This window comes from Leucopleurus acutus (assembly GCF_964270905.1).
Source record: "Leucopleurus acutus genome assembly, chromosome: 13".
NCBI lineage: Eukaryota > Metazoa > Chordata > Mammalia > Artiodactyla > Delphinidae > Leucopleurus > Leucopleurus acutus.
This window is the reverse complement of record NC_139155.1, coordinates 50500716-50521570: the sequence shown is the minus strand read 5'-3', so window position 1 is coordinate 50521570 and position 20855 is coordinate 50500716. Positions and strand designations below refer to the sequence as shown.

General features: G+C 44.1%; 1 protein-coding gene across 2 annotated transcripts in view; it reads left to right on the top strand.

Moving 5' to 3' along the window:
* Positions 1-1032: 1032 nt before the first annotated feature.
* Positions 1033-20855, top strand: part of LAMA3 (laminin subunit alpha 3) — a 241421-nt gene continuing 221598 nt past the window's right edge. For both annotated transcript variants that reach the window (XM_082853207.1, XM_082853208.1), the window contains exons 1-2: positions 1033-1534; positions 20189-20341. In XM_082853207.1, coding sequence (XP_082709333.1) covers positions 1235-1534; positions 20189-20341 — 453 coding nt within the window. In that variant the 5' untranslated portion in view covers positions 1033-1234. The remainder of the gene's footprint in view (positions 1535-20188; positions 20342-20855) is intronic.

Here is a 20855-nt window from a genome sequence, read left to right as displayed (position 1 = left end):
AGAATGTAAAATCTTTCTCACTTTTCTGCAATCTTCTTTCATCAGTTTAGATAGGACCATACCACCTCTGCAGGACTATTCCAGGTAGTGCTGGGCACTCGTTCAGTTGCTTTATTAAAATATGAATGTTCTTATTAGGGCAAAGCAGTGTAGGTTCATGACTAGTTAGTTCTCTCCTTTCAACTGTTCCCCTTCAATCCCCATCTCAATCTTTGTTCGAGCAGTGCTCTCACACACTCCCTCGTTTTCCCTTCTCCGTCTTTCGAAGCTCTAGTCCTTCTTCCTCTGGGGCACTTGTGTCCGTCCTGGCCTGCAGCAATGACACCCCCCTCTAATTGTTAGAGACCTCTGCGGGCTCCGTTTTGGTGAGATGTCCTGCGTGCAAGACCAAGCCTCAGCCCTGGGAGGTGGGGGAGTTCGCATCCTTTTCCCCAGAGGCCAATGTGACAGCTCGAGTAATACACTCGATGTCTCTGTTCACCTGTAAAATATAGCAGATGGGGGCATCTGAAGAATTTCCTCCAAAGTACCTTTATCTCTGGGCACACTACAACTTGCACTAGTGGCTGTCTTTAAATTGTGTACGTTCTTCCACTCCCAGTTCCCCAGAGCTCCTTTGATCTCACACTAAGTACGCGTGTGCAGTGCCACAGGTATCGCTGGCGCCCAGAGTCTGAGAATTGACGGTACTTGTCCTTTGACAACTGAAACTCATCTGGGAAACCACGGTGTCTTTGGTGTAGGTTCTGCAGGCAGTGGCAATTGCCTCTGCTGTCTCACCCCATTCGCCGCGAGCCTCCTTCCCGCTAGTCCGAGATCCACCGTGAGGCTCTGGAGAAGAGGACTCTCGGATCTCTGCCCCGGCCGTGGGGAGGTGGGGCGGTCCAGGTCCCCGCCTCAGCCGCGGGGGTGGCAGCCGGGGACACGCCTTCTGCTCTCCCAGCCGGCGAAGCTGGCAGCGCGCAGCGCGCTGGTGGAGACAACGTCTGCGGGCCGAGGCCGGGCGCTGTCAGTTCCTTATCCGGTGGGTGCCAGCTGCGGCCGCAGCACGTTCCAAACCCGAGGAGCCGCCCCCTCGCCGCGGGCTCCCGGCGCGTGGGGCGCGGGCGCGCCTCCGCCGACACCGCCCACACTCGGGCCGCGCTCGCTGGTAGCCTGAGGATCGTCCGCCGAGAACGCGGTGTCCCCGAGCCCCTTCGCCGGCCGCCGAGGCAGGAGGACCGCGCGCAGCGAGATGGCGGCAGCCGGGCGGGCTCGGGGCTGGGCACCGCGGTCAGTGCTGCCACTGCTGCCGCTGCTGCTGCTGTTGCTGCTGCTGCCGCCGCCCCCCGCCGGGTGCGCGACCGCTCGGGACCCCGCGGCCCCGGCGTGGCTCAGCCTGCACCCGCCCTACTTCAACCTGGCCGAGGCGGCGAGGATTTGGGCCACCGCCACCTGCGGGGAGCGGGAGCCCGGCGGCACGCGACCCCGGCCCGAGCTCTACTGCAAGTTGGTGGGGGGGCCCACCGTCCAGAGCAGCGGCCATACCATCCAGGTAAGGTCCCAGGTCCCTCCAGGGCGAGCTCCCTCCCCGCGCGGGCCAGCCACCCTGGGCGAAGGGGTCGGGCCTTTTCCCCGCACTCTCGGGACCCGAGGCGACCGGGAAGGGCTCCCCCAACCCCTGCGTGGGTCGGCGACCCCGGGAGGTGGGCGCGGTACCCCCCGGGAGTGGTACTGGGGAACACCGCCTCCGCCGATGCGCCGCTCGGGGCCGGGATGGGTATGCTTTGCACATCCCGAGGTGAATACAGGTTGAGGTTAAGTTTGGGCTTGCCCAGGAGAAAGTCCGAAGCTGCGCTCTCGGGATGTATTGAACTGTGGTCCTGTCCTGCCCCCGTCACCCAGGTAGCGCCTGGCCAGGGCTTGAGCCCCCCTGGGCTTCACCGGCGCCCCTCCTTCGAGACCCTTCATCTCCCCGACCTTATGCAGAGAAGCTGGTAGCAGTTAGATTCCGTGGTGTATTTAAAGAGAGAACTTTTAGACTGTATCAGTAGTACCACTCCCATCTCACCAGAAAAACGCACCTCACCCCACAGCCTGAAGTACCACCATCCAGAGCCATTAGGCGCGAGTGGACAGACACGGTGCTCAGAGTCCATCGGACTCCTACTGCGAACACCTGTGTAAATGCTAGTGTCGCTGGTGCTTCATCAGCATCTGGAAATGTGCCAGGTCTTTACACACGAGCCTCACAACAGCGCTGGGCACTGGATCGGGTGATCAGGTTAAGAAATGTGCCTACGTCATCATGGAGGACATCCGGATTTGAACCCAGTCCTGACTCCAAATCCTCTTTAAACTAAGACGTCGTTGCCTCCCTCCCTCTCCCAGGAAGTATTGCTGAGGAAATTGTTGCCAGAAGAGGGAGTAATTTTGGAGTTTGGGCTCCCAAAGCGAAAGTTTATCATTCCGAGTCTAGGTCAGTCTTTTAGAAGGTCTTTTGACTAAGCACTCCCATAAATGACAGGTTGTTGAACATGCAGTATATTCTTATGCGATAGATGCTCATTTATTTATAAATTACATGCATGTATGACTTGATTAATTTGTGTGTACTATAAAATATACAAAAATAGAAATAAAAAGAATAATGATGAAAATGCTTTTTTCTTTATTAAGAGCCCCAAATTGGGCTTCCCTACTGGTGCAGTGGTTGAGAATCTGCCTGCCAATGCAGGGGACATGGGTTCGAGCCCTGGTCTGGGAAGATCCCACGTGCCGCAGAGCAACTGGGCCCGTGAGCCACAACTACTGAGCCTGCGTGTCTGGAGCCTGTGCTCTGCAACAAGAGAGGCCACGATAGTGAGAGGCCCGTGCACCGCGATGAAGAGTGGCCCCCGCTTGCCACAACTAGAGAAAGCCCTCACACAGAAACGAAGACCCAACACAGCCATAAATAAATAAATTAATTAATTAAAAATTGCAACCTCCCTTAAAAAAAAAAAGAGCCCCAAATAATTTTGCTTTCTTTAAATGTTTTGTGACTTTGTATAACCAGTTATAAACAAATATTCAAATGTTAATCATATATATAATTATTTTTGACAAGTGTAGTTTAGCACATATGACATAGCCATTCATAGTTAGTTTTACATTAATACTGGAATTTAGTAGTTGTCATCACTGAAAAAATACCTCAAAAATATGTAAATTCAAATGAAAGAACTGCATTGACTCCTGAGTTCCAGAACCAGCTGCATAATTTGCAGTCTATTGCAAAATGAAATGGAGCTGCCTGTTCAAAAATTATGAATTTCAAGATGTGGGGATAGCAGAGCATTAAACTAAGTGAGGGGCCTTTCTAGGAGTGGGACCCTGTGAGAATTTCCTAAATTGTGGTACTCATACTTCTGCTCCATCCTCCAATTATTCTAAAAGTTTTTTTTAAGTAGAAACTTGGCCAGTATATGTTCATTTTTCAAGTGGAATTCAGTACTTCCTGATAGGAAAGTGTTGTGTTTTAATGCTATAAACAATAGATTCAAAGTTCACTCTTCATTTGGAAAAATGTTACAAAATTCTGTTTCCGTGTTTTTAAAATGTGCAAATATAAGAACTTTTAGAGTAACACAGTTCCATCTTTTCAGCAACAAAAGATGACACATTTCCAAACATCTGTTTTATGAAATGGTCTTTCCAAAGTTTGCATTTCTTTAGAACAGTATTTACTTTTTCACACATTTTTTTTTTTTTTTTTGTGGTACACGGGCCTCTCACTGTTGTGGCCTCTCCCGTTGCGGAGCACAGGCTCCGGACGCGCAGGCTCAGCGGCCATGGCTCATGGACCCAGCCGCTCCACAGCATGTGGGATCTTCCCAGACCAGGGCACGAACCCGTGTCCCCTGCATCGGCAGGCGGACTCTCAACCACTGCGCCACTAGGGAAGTCCTTTTTCACACATTTTTAAAACAACACCTTTTCTTTGATGGAACAAAGTACTTCCATGATTTTGTAAATATCTATCAGGTAGTACATTACTGGCAGTCACTTGTCATCCCAGCAAAAGTCAGCCAATTTGGAATTTTTGTGAAAAAAAAATGTATAATTCATCTTTAAATTTAAGAGGTCTTTTAAGTACTTTTCCATGAGAAAACCAGTGAGCCTGTGTAGTCAAAAGTATTTCATAATCACTCCCCATTTCAGTACAAGGTTTTAACTGTTCTGCTATTTAGGAGAATAGAATCCACATGTCCACTTTGCCAGGTGCACTTACGCTTCGTGTGTCCTGATCAGATGATAGCCTGGTGAAACCTCTCCTCTCCCCTTGAACAGACACTCAGGACTCTTGTGACCTGCTAACTTGTGGACTGGATGAAGGCCTTTATAGGCAATCTGTATATTAAGTATTAGAAAAATTGAATTTCTTCACTTTAAGTAAAATAAACAGTTTTAATATTCCCTTCTTGCACCCCACTAGATTGCCTGGCACACCCAGCTTTGGAGAGAATTGTTCTAATTGTGGGAAGAGTAAATGTAAGGAGAAGGAAGTTATCGAGGAAATTTTCAGCCGTCTCTTCTCCCCAGATTTGCCTAGAAATGGGCCAACTCTCATTCTCCTCAGCTGGAATTTTTATTAAGTATCATAAGTTGGCACTACTGTTTTGGGAAGTCCAGAAAAGTCACGTTTCTTGTTCTGATTGAGTTTCCAGAATAGGTGCTTAAACCTGGGTCCACAGGCCTAGATAGAGTAGGAAGTGCCTTTCTGAGCTCACTCAACAGACTGCATTTCTAGGCCAAGGTGTAGCCTGCAGGAAAAGGATGCTATCTGGTGTTTTGCCTTATTCTTTCTGTGAAAACTGGGGGTGAACAAAAGTGCTTTCTGTGTTCACAGTTGAGGGCCTGAGCAGGTGCACTGATTGCTGATGTGAGAGGTTCTCATGTAATGAGGAGAGAAGCATGTTGGAGACAAGAAGGAGAAGGCAAATTCCAGAAGCTGGGCTGTTAGACACTTGTTCTAGCCCAGTGTTGGCAGCAGCTGGTGCAGACCTGCCTTTCAGAAAAGTGGGTGTGGTGGGAGACAGGTGGAGGAAAGGAAGAGAGATTATGATTAATCATGTGCTGTACCTGAGTGATAATCATTTTGAATCTGCTCATGTACAGCTCAAGATGGGGAATGGAGAAGAGTTAACAAAAAAAGTTCTACTTCTTTGAACTTTCTAAAAATAGATCTTTGGGAGCCAGCCAGAGTTTAGAATTTCAGGCCAAAAGGATGCAAGAAATGTAAAAAAAAGGGATAAAAGTCACATCTTAGAAAAAAACCCAGGGTTTATGGTCCTGATTCTATAATAACAGTGCTGATACTTGAACGGTAGCATGTGTCAACAGGCAGAGCATTTAAAAAGTCTGCATTTTGTTTGTTGGGTGAAAAATGTTTGCTGTGGTTTCTCTGGACTTAAGATTCATTAAATAAGATTTTATATACTTGCTACTGCTCAGACATTAAGTTTTTGGTGTTTGAGAGCTCTGTGATTCAGGGATCCTATCTGTCTGGTTCACGGCTATCTCTCCAGTGCTGAGCACAAAAGCCTGGAACAGAATAGGTGCTTGGAAAATATTGAATGAAAGGATGGTGGAGTGAAGGTACAGTTGAAGTTACTATAATGAGGAGACAAGAAAAGTACGCAAATTAGTTCTAACCTGATGAAAAGTAATTATAACCGAAATATGTCACAATTTGCACTTTAACTTTAAATGTGTACTAACCTATGGAGTGTAAAGACATTATTACAGTCGGCCCTCAGTATCCTTGGGTTTCGCATCCACAGATTTAACCAACTGCGGGTCAAAAATACTCGGGAGAAAAAAAATCCAGAAAGTTCCCCAAAGCAAAACTTAAATTCGCCCTATGGTGGCAACTATTTACATAGCATTTACATTGTATTAGGTATTATAGGTAATCTGGAGATGGTTTAAAGTACGTGGGAGAATGTACGTACGTTATATGCAAATACTATGATGCCATTTTATATAAGGGACTCGAGCATCTGCAGATTTTGGTATCTGTAGGGTTCCTGGAACCAGTCCTTCACAAATACCAAGGGAGGACTGAATTTACTGACATCTGATAGAGGTGATGATAAAATGGAAGTGGAAGGCTGTGTTGAAAATATAACCTTGGGTTTGGTTTAGCTTGACATAAACACTATGCTCACAAGAAATGACCTGCACGTATTTACCAAACATATGATCTTTTTTTTTTCTTTTTTCTGGCCACGCTGTGCCGCTTGTGGGATCTTAGTTCCCTGACCAGGGATCAAACCCGCGCCCCCTGCAGTGGAAGTGCAGAGTTACCGCTGGACCGCCAGGGAAGTCCCAGCAAACATATGATCTTGATTTTGTACGTCGACAGTTCAACATATTTTTATAAGTTCTTTCAGCGCACTTTGATTTATGCATAAGAATTTGTATTTAACCTAAATGATATTGATAGAGAAGTACACTCACCTGAGTTATGGCTAAGAGCGAGCATGCTTGCCACAAAGCAGTCGCAGTTGAGTGTTTGTGTAACTTGCACTAATAGCCATAAATGAAACTCAACTTCACTAGGGCTCTGTTTACAGAACTATTGTGAAAGAGAGCCATTTGTTGACTTCAACAAGGGCCTTTTCCTTTGTGATACAGATGTGAAAATTTTGGGGAAATCTAAAACATTTACTGTGTCCATTGATATATTTGTAACAATTATTAATAGAGTTATTTCAAAACTTCAGATGATTACAGCCAGCAGTTGAAGGACAAATGATTCTTTTTTTAAATAAATTCATTTATTTATTTTTGGCTGCATTGGGTCTTCGTTGCTGCGCGTGGGTTTTCTCCAGTTGTGGCAAGTGGGGGCTACTCTTGGTTGTGGTGCACGGGCTTCTCATTGCGGTGGCTTCTCTTGTTGCAGAGCATGGGCTCTAGGCATGTGGGCTTCAGTAGTTTTGGCACGAGGGCTCAGTAGTGGTGGCTCGGGGGCTCTGGAGTGCAGGCTCAGTAGTTTTGGTGCACAGGCTTAGTTGGTCTGTGGCATGTGGGATCTTCCCGGACCAGAGCTTGAACCCATGTCCCCTGCATTGGCAGGCAGATTCTTAACCACTGCACCACCAGGGAAGCCCCGAGGCATAATTTAAATACCATAACATGCAACCATTTTAAGTGTGAATTCAATAACTTTTAGAAAGTTTATAGAGTTGTGTAGCTATTACTGGAGTCTAGTTTTAGAACATATATATATACACATACATGTATATACATATATATATGTATATACATATATAATATATACGTATATATGTATATATACATATATACGTATATATACATATGTATATATACATATATGTATATACATATGTATATATGTATATATACATATATACGTATATATACATATGTATATATACATATATGTATATACATATGTATATATGTATATATACATATACATATGTATATATATGTATATGTATATACATATATATGAATATACATATATATGTATACATATATATGTATATACATATATATATATATAAATCCATTCTGCCAGTCTCTGCTTTTAACTAAGTCTAATCCATTTACATTTAAAGTGATTATTGATAATGAAGGACTTATTTCTGCCATTTTGCTATTTGTCTTATATATGACAAATGTCTTATATATGTCTTATATATATATGCATTATATATTTTTTGGTTCCTCAGTTCCTCTATTACTGTTTTCTTTTGTGTTTAATTAAATTTTCTAATGTGTCATTTTGATTTCCTCCTCATTTCCTGTTCTGTTAATTTTTTTTTAAATTTATATTTTGGCTGTGCCATGCGGCATGCGGGATCTTGGTTCCCTGACCAGAGATTGAACCTGTGCCCCCTGCAGTGGAAGCTGGAGTCTTAACCACTGGACCGCCAGGGAAATCCCCTGTAAATTTTTTTTTTTTTTTTTGTGGTACGCAGGCCTCTCACTGCTGTGGTCTCTCCCGTTGCGGAGCACAGGCTCCGGACGCGCAGGCTCAGCTGCCATGGCTCACGGACCCAGCCGCTCCGCGGCATGTGGGATCTTCCCGGACGGGGACATGAACCCGCGTCCCCTGCATCGGCAGGCGGACTCTCAACCACTGCGCCACCAGGGAAGCCCCCCCTGTAAATTTTTAGAAGTAATTTTCTTAGTGCTTACTCTGAGGATTACAATTAACATCCTAAATTTATAACAATCCAATTTGATTTGACATCAACTTAATTTCAATAGCATCTAAAACTCTGCTCCTCTATAGGTCTGTCTCCCCTTTTATGATGTTATTGTCACAAATTACATCTTTACACATTGTTGCCCCTTGGGATAAAAACATAATTATTGTTCTATGCATTTGTGTTTTAAATCATATAGGAAAAAAAGTTACAAACCAAAAATACAATAATGCTGGCTTTTTAATTTACCTCTGTAGTTATTTGTACTGGTGTTCTGTATTTCTTTGTATGGCTTTGAGTTACTGTCTAATGTCCTTTATTTCAGTTTGAAGGACTCCCTTTAACATTTCTTGTAGGGCAGGTCTACTAGCAACAAACTCCTTCAGCTTTTCTTTGGGAATGTCTTAATTTCGCCTTCATTTTTGAAGAATAACTTTACCAGGTATAGAATTCTTGACTGACAGTTTTTTTCTTTCAGCACTTTATCGTCTCACTGCCATCTGGTTTCCATGGTTTCCAGTGAAAAATAGGTTGTTAATCTTATTGAGGATCCCTTATATGTGATAAATCGCTTCTCTCATGTTGCTTTCAAGATTTTCTCTTTGTCTTTTGACAGTTTGTTTATAATGTGTCTCAGTGTGGATCTTTCTGTAGATGACTAGCCTGTTTATGACCCAATTTTCTTAAATGACCAGGGAAACGCCTGTGAGGGAAAATACAACATCATCTCACTGTAGATATTATCAAACTACTATCACTTAGAGATGAACTCTGGCTCTACAATCATGTAGACCTGAGTTTGAATTCTAACTCTACCAGCTCTCTGACCTTGGAAAATTGCAAAATCTCAGTTTTCTTATATATAAAACAGGATTAATAAACCTGTGTATCTCCCAGGTTTACTTGGAGGATAAAAGCACTTAGTATTTTTCTTGGCACATAGTTAGTGCTCAATAAATGTGTTTTTTCATGGAGAGAAAAAATTCTTTTTAAGACTTCTAAAGTGGTAAGCTACAAAAGTGAATTATCACAATAGTCATTTTAAATTTTTGAGTAAAAAGTTCTTTTAATGATGACGTGTACAGTGCATTATACACTGAACACATTTGGCATGCTGAATAATCCACAGGCATAAAGACATTTATAGCCTTCTATAGAATAGCAATGTTGAATTGTTTTGGTAATGCGTTAATAACTAGTTCAGATATTATTTATGTAGGAACTTCATTTATTTATGTACTTTCTGGTAACACAAGATGTTCCAGGGTCACTTTTAATTTTCTTTGCTCCAGCGTTGGAACTAACTACTTTTCCAAAAATCTCTGTTTTTTTTTTTTTTTTTTTTTAAATTGAGTGTGGTATGTAGAAACCAAGTCGGGATATGAGGTGTGCTCATTGTTACCAGTGTGTCATTGCTTCTAGACCCTTTCAGGGGACAGAGCTAGGAGTTATATGTATATCTACTAATTCCTATATACGCCCACATCACATATACACACACTTTTATTAGCTAAACTAACATTTTGGGGGCGGTATTAATTTTTTAAGGTGACTTTTGGTAGCACTGATACATTCTTCCAGATCATAAATTTATTTCCCGTTGTGATTTAGGCTTTCACGAAACCTGTGTTAACTTTTGCTCAACATTGTGGAACCGTTTGCCTAGTGAGGAAAAGATTTATTAAATGGTACCTCAGTGGTCTTAGTCAATAGAACTGCCTGTGTTGTGCTGTATACATGGGCTCCTGGCCAAGGGGGCTGAAAATCCAGCCCGGGCAAGGCTGTATCTGCTCAGAGGCAGGGAGCCTTTTTCTGCTTCTCAAAAAAGAGCTGTTTGCATGAGCTAGCAGATCCTTGATTAGATCCCTCCGGCCAACAGGGTGGAACCTGCCCTGGGGAGAGCCAACTCATTGAGTCCCATGTGTCCTGCCCGTTTCTCAATATCATAAGCATATTGTATTCTCTTGGTTTTCCCATCCTAGATGTTTAGAAAATACATGTGGAAGTAATAAATGAATATTAGCTTGAGAGAAATATAGGTTTTAATTAGATTATCTATGCATATCTTAACTGTGGGGTATAGATGTAATTCTCCATTACTTTCAAGTTGCACTATATACTGTATACAGGAGTGATACCAAATTAAGGGGGGGGCGGGCAGAATGGGGAATAGGGAGAACAGCCTAGTAACCAGGAGACTTGCTCCCCTGTTGTTTTTTTCTTTTTTTTTGGTTCAATAGCTCCCCTGTTTAATGTGGAGTATTAATTTAACACTTAACCGGTACCTGGCACTGTCCTAAAGCCCCTTTCACAAACCTCTTCATCCTCACAACAATTTATAAAGGAGGTGCTCTTAGCACACTCAGTGTACAAATGAGGAAACTGAAGCACAGAGAGGTTAAGTGATTTGTTCAAGGTCACGCAGCTAGTATGTGGAAAAGCCAGATACTCTGGCTGCAGAGTTCATGCTTTTACCTGCTGTGCTGTGCTGCCACTGCCGAGCCAACTACTCTTCCCTCAGAGTTCCAGCCAAACTCTGTGCCACCTCCCTGACTCCATTCATGGCCTTGGAGCCATTGATTTTCATGTCTGTATCCTTATTCATTCATGAGCTTCCTGAGCGTGAGGCCACATTTTCCTGTTGTTTGTCTTCCCTGCGGCAGCTTATCACAGACACTTCATAGATGCTTTTTGGAGAAATGTTCAACACCATCATAGAATTTTCCTACTAGAGCAACACCTTGATGGAAGTGCTGTTTGACAGAAAAAATACCTGACTTTCAACAACCTGCCTCTGGAAGACAGTTGTGGCCCTGGTGTGTTGAATTTCAAAGTAGTGCCTAATGTAGTGACAGAGACCAATGACTAGGACTGGACCACCAGAAGCTGGAAGAGGCAAGGAAGGATCCTTCCTCTACAGGTTTCAGAGGGAAAGGGGCCCTGCCAATGCCTTGATTTCAGACTTTCAGCTTCCAGAACTGTGAGACAATAACTTTCTGTTGTTCTAAGCCACCCAGTTTGTGGTACTTTGTTACGGCAGCTCAGCTTAGTCCGTTTGGGCTGCCGTAACAAAAAAATAGACTGATAGCTTATAAACAACAGAAATTTATTTCTCACAGTTCTGGAGGCTGGGAAATCCGAGGTCAAGGTGTGGGCAGATTCAGTGTCTCGTGAGGACCCACTTCCTGTTCGCTGATTGCTGTTTTTTCACTGTCCTCACAAGGTGGGAGGGATGAGGGATCTCTCCAGGGCCTCTTTTATAAGGGCACTAATTCCGTTCATGTAGGTGGAACCCTCATCCTAATACCATCATCTAGTGGGTTAGGTCTTAACATATGAATCTGGGGGAGGGACACAGATATGCAGTCCCTAGCAGTAGCTTCAGCTTTAAGCCAGATCACCAACCTCTCGGTCAGTCAGCAGTGTTTATGGACCAGCGTGTGAGTTATCTGTGTACGGGAGGGTGGAGGATGGGGGACTACCTGAAGCTCTTGGGTGGTCCCAGGGTCTCCGCTTTTGAGACTTTGCAATCTGATATTCATAATTAGTCCCTGAACAGAATAAGGAGAGCTCTTGGTTGAACAAATATTTAGGGATCACCCATATTGAGAGTAATCCTTAAATATGAAGAACATATCCGTGGGGCATAAAATAAGGATTGCCTAAGAACACGGGTGGGGTGGTGGGAGTCTGGGGGCTCTGGACACAGTGAGCTGCACAGAGCCCAGTGGTTGGGTGATTCCTTTACTAGTGAGGGCTCTGGGGGCTGCATCAGGGGAAGGATGGGGTGGGATTGTGAAATGAAAGGCCCAGCGCCTTGTTTCCTGAGATTGGCTCTGCAGAGACTGAATATGGCTGAGGATTTGTGTGTACAAAAGACATTGGTGGCAAAGATTCTATGCAAGGTAGTTTGCCTAGTGATTTGATGAGAACACAAAAATTTTAGACTTTCAAACTTTCCTATATGTCTTTTTTTTTTTTAAAGGAACTGAAGCTTTTTTTTTTTAACATCTTTATTTGGGTATAATTGCTTTACAATGGTGTGTTAGTTTCTGCTTTATAACAAAGTGAATCAGTTATACATATATGTTTTATCTGTTTCTAAGTGATGTTCCTATTTCATTGTGACAGCTGATCACTTACTGTATCTTTAATGTGACATTGAATTTCGAATGTTTTTAATGTACCAGAAAAAGTAGCAGAAGTTGCTGAGAGACCTCTTCAGGAAAATCTTTTAGTAAGATTGCCACAAACTAGTTGATTTTTTTTTCCCTCTTGTTTTATTTCATTATCTTTTAGGTCAAATAGTAGACTTTTATTTAAATAAAAATGTACCTTGAAGGCACTTTTTCTAATAGAAATACCAGGACCTGATAAAGTTTTCATTCCCTTTCTCTGAGCACCATGCTGGCTTTGAAGTAACACTTCATACCCCTCACATACTTGGTGTTACATGCAGCCGCCTTTTTCTTTGATCAGTTGCTTGCCTTGGTTCTGCAGTGTGGTTTTTCCCTAGCTGTAATAGATAGCAACTGTCACCGGAGCTTAGGAAGACCATAGCTGAAAGAGTAAATCTGCTTGATTAACCACAAGGAAGATGAGGCCAAGGGCCTTCACAATCATGATAGGGATGTTTGTAACCAATGGTTCTCCATCTTCACTGAAGACAAAATACAAAGGGTGGTGTAGCTTTGCAGAGCGAGGGATTGAGTTCAGCTGTGGAGAAGGACTGCCTTCAGTGCCGCACCACTGAAAGGATTTTCAGAGAGGAGGGTGAGAAGGCCGTCTCCAGATCAGAATCGTCTGTGTGATTTTAGGTTGCATCATAGGCAATCCAAAGGCTTTAATTGGGGCCTAGCAGGGGCCTAGCATGGACAGCTGCCCTCCCCACACCAGCGCCTTGCAGTTTTCTGGAGGGAGCTGCAGTCAAGGAGCCAGGCCCCCATGGACCAGCCATGCGCATATACTTATCTGCATTCTCCGCCCTAGAGCCTCTGTTCGGAGGCCTCCATTGAGACTCGTTTTTGGGGTGCTATCGGGGTGCTATAGGTGAGGCCCTTTCCCCCACTGGGACTTGGTACTGTTCTACTCCTCTCTGCATCCCCCTCCCAGCTCCCTGGGTGCATAAGAAGGCAGGAGCCTTTTGTTTGGGGTTCCTGGGCAGTGAGCTCATTCTCCTGTCATCTGCCCCTTGCCTGGGGGAAATGGAACCCTGGGGAGCTGGCACCTTTCTCCTTTGCCTTTTGCCTGCACAGTCAGGCACAGGAAGTGAATGGCCTTGATTGCTGCTTTCAAATTAGCCCCTTGTCCTCCTTGACCACCGAACACCTGGCAGCTCACCCAGAGCTGTCTTTTGTGGACGGTCCCTATTGTAGCTTTTTATCACCTAAGGAAAGAACTGCCGCCTGGAAGCATGCATGTACACATACTTATGCGCAATATTCATCCACTACTGTATTTAACAAATATTTATTGACATCTCTGTGCCAGGCACAGAGGACAGGGATATGATGGGCTGGGAGTACAATTCCTAACAAGGCAGAAAAGGTCCCTGCTTATAAGCAGCTAACCTTCTATGGGGAGACTGTCACCAGTGAGCAAACTAATATGATAATTATAGATTGTTATTGTGTCTTGGAGAGAATAAATGGGATTTTGCGATTGAGATTAAAGAGGGAAGTTTCTATAGGTCAAGTAGATGGAGAAGCTTTTCTAAGGAGTGTTATTGGTACCGAAAGCTGAGGGTTGAGAGGAAGCCAGCCCCAAGGAAAGGCTGGGAAAATGTGTTCCTGGCAGAGGACCAGCAGGTGCAAGGGCCCTGAGGTGGGAACATGTTTGGTGTTTCTAAGAACTCAGAAAGCCACACTGCCCTCGTTTTGTATGTTTTGAATGTTATCTCTGAGTGAGACCACTTTCCAGAATTTATAAATACTTCATTTTATTTTTGTATGTATGTATTCCCTTTCTGGTTCTCAAAAGAATTTAGGTGACTGATAAAATTGTAAAAGGATGAATGAAAGAGTTGAGGGCATTAGGACAATGAGAAAATAAAGTGGTAAAGAGTGTAGTAGGGCTTCCCTGGTGGCGCAGTGGTTGGGAGTCCGCCTGCTGATGCAGGGGACGCAGGTTCATGCCCCAGTCCGGGGGAACCCGCGTGCCGTCGAGCGGCTGGACCCGTGGGCGGTGGCCGCTGGGCCTGCGCATCCAGAGCCTGTGCTCTGCAACGGGGGAGGCCGCGGTGGTGGGAGGGCCGCGTACCGCAAAAAAAAAAAAAAAAAAAAAAAAGAGTGTAGTTATTTCATAAGGAGATTAATAACTGAAATGGAATTGAGAGGGAAATATTTGGTTTGAGGAATGCCTCAGGTCAAGGTCAGACTCTCTCCTGAGGACAGTATCTGGCCCTTAGCAGGTCAATAGTTGACAGTTGGATGAATAAACTGTCAAGGCAGAGCTGCTTTTGTAAATCTAGGCTTTGGGATGAAGCTCTAAAGAGGAAGTGCTTTGGGTTTGGGGCATTGAGCAGACAGGCCTAAGTGTGGCCTGGCCCACCTCAGAAACCTGAGTTTATTTGTGAGCAGGCCACTTACCTGCAACTACAGGTACCAAGTGACCCCTTATTGCCAGTGATATGCCAACACTACGTATAGGGAACAAGAGAATAGAGGGAGAATTAGAAGGAAGAGGATTATATGGAAACCATTAAAAAGATGGGTTTTACTTGTACACTGTTGGTGGGACTCTAAATTGGTACAGCCACTGTGGAAAATAGTATGGAGGTTTCTCAAAAAACTAAAAATGGAACTATCATATGACCCAGCAATTCCACTCTTAGGTATATATCTGAAAAAAACAAAAACTAATTTGAAAAGATACATGCACCTCAGTGTTCAGAGCAGCATTATTTACAATTGCCAAGATATGGAAGCAACCTAAGTGTTGATGAACAGATGAATGGATAAACACCCCAGTGGTTCCGATGGTGGTGTGATCACTTTATGGACGGCGTCTCACTGAATCATCAAAATCACTGCGCAAGGTTGGTGGTGTTAGCCCGTTTTAACAAAGAGAAAATGGAACCCAAGGGAGACTAAACAATTTTTTTTTTTTTTTTTTTGTGGTACGCGGGCCTCTCACTGTTGTGGCCTCTCCCGTTGCGGAGCACATGCTCTGGACACGCAGGCTCAGTGGCCATGGCTCACGGGCCCAGCCGCTCCACGGCATGTGGGATCTTCCCGGACCGGGGCATGAACCCGCGTCCCCTGCATCGGCAGGCGAACTCTCAACCACTGCGCCACAGGGAAGCCCGAGACGAAATATTTTGACTAACATTTTGAAGCCGTGACTGGTAGAGGCAGGATTTAGACCTCTATCATTCTACTTCAAAATGCATCTCTTTGAAACAAATTAAAAGAAAAACCCTCTGTAATTTGGCCTGAGTGGACATAGTTTTTGAGTAATAGGTATAAATTTTGCAGATGTTTGCTTATCTGCCTTAAAAAATACATACCTGGGCTTCCCTGGTGGCACAGTGGTTAAGAATCCGCCTGTCAATGCAGGGGACACGGGTTCGAGCCCTGGTCCGGGAAGATCCCACATGCTGTTGAGCAACTAAGCCCGTGCGCCACAACTACTGAGCCTGCGCTCTAGTGCCCGCCACCCACAGCTACTGAGCCCACATGCTGCAACTACTGAAGCCCACACGCCTAGAGCCCGTGCTCTGCAACAAGAGAAGCCACTGCAATGAGAAGCCTGTGCACCACAAAGAAAAGCAGCCCCCGCTCGCCACAACTAGAGAAAGCCCGCACACAGCAATGAAGACCCAACACAGCCAAAGATAAAGAAATAAAAAATAAATAAATCAAAATATACGTACCTGGAACCAACCTGCAGCCCCTTGTTTGGTCTCTCAAATCCCTTGCTCCAGGAACCCGGCACACTAGAGGGCAAAGCGCCCCCTTCTGGTGGGGTGAAAGCTGTGTGTGGGCTGCAGAGCTGGGCGCTCTCCTGGGCTGTGTGGTCGCCCTTCACCCCACTCTGTGCAGACGTTTAGGTGCTCAGGACATTTACAAGATGCTTGTCTGAGTTGTAGGTAACCACGCCCATGTGCTTTGTGCCTCTCAGAATGGAGAGCGTTCTGAACAAGGTTTTGGTAAAGGAGCAATCCCAAGTTGGGAATGGGCGCACTCCAGAATGTTCTCCACATCAGGGCTCCAGCTGGCTTGGGTCTGGCCACTTGAGACAGTGCCTTTAAGGCATGTAACCTCAGGAGCCTCGGTGAGTGATGGTGAGGAGGAGGGTTCGCGGTGGCGCAAACGTGGTGATCATGAAACAGGGCTGTCGATGGGTGAGCGTGGTTAGATCTTGCCGTGTTTTCTGTACCTGCCGCAGGGCACGGGTGCAGCTAAGCTTCTGTCAGACGGGGTTCTGTCCTCAGCTGGATCTCTTCCCACACATCTGGTCGTGGGCAGGTGTTTGGAAAATCACATAATTGCTGTTGCAGTGCGGCCTCACACTCCATCCAAATCTAAGACGGGGCTCTTTGATGCAGCTTCCAGAGCAGCCAGGCCAGGATGGAAAGCGTTCTGAGCTGTAAGGACTGTGGCCAGACCCACACACGGGTCCTGGTTCCTGCACGTCCCGGCTGTGTGGTTTGAGGTGAGGCCCTTCACCTCCGTGAGCCTTCACTTCTGGGTCTTTAGGTCCTGATTTGATACGCATCTGAGAATGTGGTGAAGATTCGGCAGGGAAGGCGTGGCATGTCTCTCCTGGGCTCCCATGCCCCACACGCTCGCTTGATCCCAGCCCCTGCTGGTGACATGTTGTGTTTGAGTTACTTCTCTTCTATCCCACTGGATTTCTTCCGGGGCCGGGTCCAGCTCTTAGCGTTTGTTCCTTTGTTTTTACCCCAGCATCCAACACAGTGCTCCACACACTGGTGGCGATTTGGAAAAGTTGAATAAATGAATGACTGTTCAGACAATAAAAGAAGTCATGTTAGAGAGTGGTGCTGTAATCAACCTCTAGTTTCTTAGAACAAGACAGTGTTTATGCTGTGAATTCAGTTGCACAGTATTATATATGAGAGGCTTTTGGATAAGGAGAATCATCAAAAATGTGAGCAATACGAGAGACTATTTTTTTTTTCCATCTTTCTAAATGAGGGTAGGTCACTCCGTGGGCTTCTGGGCAAACACTAGCTTGTCCTCTGGGGACCTCCAGCCTTGGATCTCTACTCTCTTTTGTTGTTTATTTGAACAGTTTTGTCCCCTTTCCTTCTAGCCCCTTCTGTTACATTTGCTGTTTCCCACACGACTAGGCTAATAGTAGCTTTGACACAGTTCAGAGCGTGAGTCCCTTGTCTTGTTTATCTTTCAGTATTCTCATCTCTGTCTGGGATAGCTTCTGATACAGAGTACATGGTCAGTACAGGTTTGTTGCCTGGATGGATGAATAACTGAACACAAGGATGTAAGAATCCTCTCTGTTCTCTGTCTGTCCCCCTCTTCTCTGACTTCTACCAGTTTTTGTCCTACTTTTATTTATTTATGGTTATTTAAAAAATATTTGACCTCAGGTGCAGAATTAGATTAGATTATGGATTGTTCGTGACCCTCAGTTTAAGACATGCTTTCGTCATTGGTCCTTGCATGATAAGCCTTAATGTGTATGTGGATGGATGGATTTTAAATAGTATAACAAGGGACTTCTCTGGTGGTCCAGCGGTTAAGACTCCACCCTTCCACAGCAGGGGGCACGGGTTCGATCCCTGGTCGGGGAACTGAGATTCTGCATGCCGTGCAATGCAGCCAAAAAAAAAATTTTAATCGTATAATAAGCACCCATGAACTTGCTACCAAAACTCAAAATAGGGCCTTAGAAATAACTTACGTCTAACCATATGGTTTCCCCACCTCCCATCTCTCTTTTTCTCTCAATCTGGGGTAACCATCATCCTGAATCCTTTATTAATTTTTCCTTTGCTTTCCTTTCTATATAGTTTTTTTTTTTTTGTGGTATGTGGTATGTATATACCACATCTTTATCCATTCATCTGTTGATGGACCCAATGTTCTTAATTTTAATGTAGTCAAATCTGTCTCTTCCTTTGTGGTCAATGCTGTCTGAATCTTGTTTAAGAACTCATTCCTTGCTCCAAGTTCTTATTCACCTTTATTTTCCACTGAGAGATTTTAGACTTTTATTTCTAATGGTAGGTCCTTAATTCATCTATGACAACAGAAAAGGAACATCTCCATTCCTCATATCTATACTCTGGAGATGGAGATGAACGTAGATTATAAGCATCCACATCCTTGGAGGAGATTTGCTTCTCTCACATGTAAATCTTCTAAACTTCAAGAAATAACAATTTAATTCCCTCACCAAATAATTAAACTGGTAAAATGATTTCTAGGGAGAAAATGGGAAAAATACAAATCATTAAAGGGCAAAATACTCATAAATGTTAATAGGTCCTAGCTTAAATAGTTATCAGTTATACTTATTATAATAATAAAATTTTGTAGAAAGGACTCAAACAATTTTTTGAAAAACCCTGAGGGGTTTATTCCTTTATTGGGCTTCTATGACGTTCTAGGCTGAAGTGATATAGGGAAGGCAAGACACATGTGGCCTCTGGGCTCGTGAACTGATGGGACTGCTTACCCCACGGTGCTGCTCCTGAGTTACAGAAGTATCTTCATGAAGGGTCAAAAGATAAAGTTGTACATAATATATCACCACATATGAAAGAGCCCTCTGTAACACACTCGATGAAAACATTTGGCCACACATTTAGTTCCACACCAGGATCGAATTTATCCTTGAGCATTAAAAAATTAACTTCCAAGATGCTTGTCAGGGGCAGAGTTACCTTTTTCTCACAGCACATTTCTGGAGGGGCTGCGGGTCTAAGTTTGCTTCTCTATCCCTCTCCTATGTGGTAGTTATGCCCTTAGATCATTTAATTGGGGAGCAAAGCAGTTCAGTATGTGACATCCACTACTGGGTAAGCACGAGGCTTTGAACCAGTTAAAAGTATATTCAATATATAAGAAAGGCGTATGTTCAGCTTTTTGAGTGGTAATGGTGCTAAAATTCATTACAAAAACAAAACAAAATAAAACAAAACAAAATAGAATCAAGAGAATCTGCCTACTGAAAAAGAGTAATTCAGTAAGAAGATGAGATGATATCAGTAGAATCAGAATTCAGTAGAGATGATAATATCAAATAAATACCACTCCAGGATTCCCACTTACCTACTAAATTAACTGCCGACTTCTCACTCCAGTATCCACAGCCCAGCCACATCTCCCCCACTTACCTTTCAAGTGTAGTCTTCCATTACTTATGCTCTTGTTCAAATGCACCAGCTGGTCTCTGTGCCTTTGCTCGTGCTCATCCCTCCACCTGCAACACCTTCCTTGTTGGCTGCTCACTGACACTTACCAACCTCCTCTCCATCCTCACAGGCAGCTGAAATCCCACCTCTTCCACCCTGCCTTAGACCCAGCACTCTATACTCTTGCCAAACCTACTTCCTTTATGGTTACTTGTATGCTTATCACCTCCACTGGGGCTGTGAGCAGGGATCCTCTTTGTATCCCAGGGCTTGACACAGAACTTGCAGAGGAGGATGTAAACAGCAAAAAGAATTTGCTGAAGGAGAACATCATTGCATCTCAGGCACAACAGGCTCTTCTTAAAGTGTCATACAAGACAAGAAAAACATAACTCAACTGATGGAAGATAACTATAATGTGTATCCTAGAAACATGATAAACAGAGGTGTACACAGGTGATATGGTTTAAGACTGAACGAAAAAGAGAAAGCCTTACTACTGTCTTCAGAAAACATTATGATGAAATTCAATAGCTGAATTCTCTAAGCTATAGAAAACAGTCTTTGTTTCAATGACCTCTTCTACTAAATTGATAAGAAAAAACTACGTGACAATAAAACGAGAGCTTTATTATTTCAGGGCCAGTTCTGTGACTATTGCAATTCTGAGGACCCCAGGAAAGCACACCCCATCACCAACGCAATTGATGGATCTGAACTGTGGTGGCAAAGCCCTCCTCTCTCCTCAGGCACGCAATACAACAAAGTCAACGTCACCTTGGATCTGGGGCAGGTGAGTTGGGGCATTTCATCTGGAATGAGGAAAAATTAGTTCGGATCATTGTTTCTGTGGTTATTTCTTTCTTTACTTAATTTTTTATTGGAGTAGAGTTGATTTACAATGTTGTGTTAGTTTCTGCTGTACCGCAAAGTGAATCAGTCATACATATACATATATCCTCTGTGGTTATTTCTGATATAATAATGATTATTTTAAAAACAAACTTCAGTTTCAGTTCACTAATCACTGTGAAACCTGTTACATTAATATTTGTGTCCCTTGTCACCCAGCACAGTGCGTGTCACGAGGCAGACACCCATACCCGTCTATTAAATGAGTTAAAAAATAGTTGTAAGTAGTATCATTGGCAAAGGTATTTTTGGCAGTGGTAGAGTACATATAACATAAAGTTTAACATATTAGCCTTTTTTTTTTTTTTTTTTTTTTTTTTGCGGTACGCGGGCCTCTCACTGTTGTGGCCTCTCCCGTTGCAGAGCACAGGCTCCGGACGCACAGGCTCAGTGGC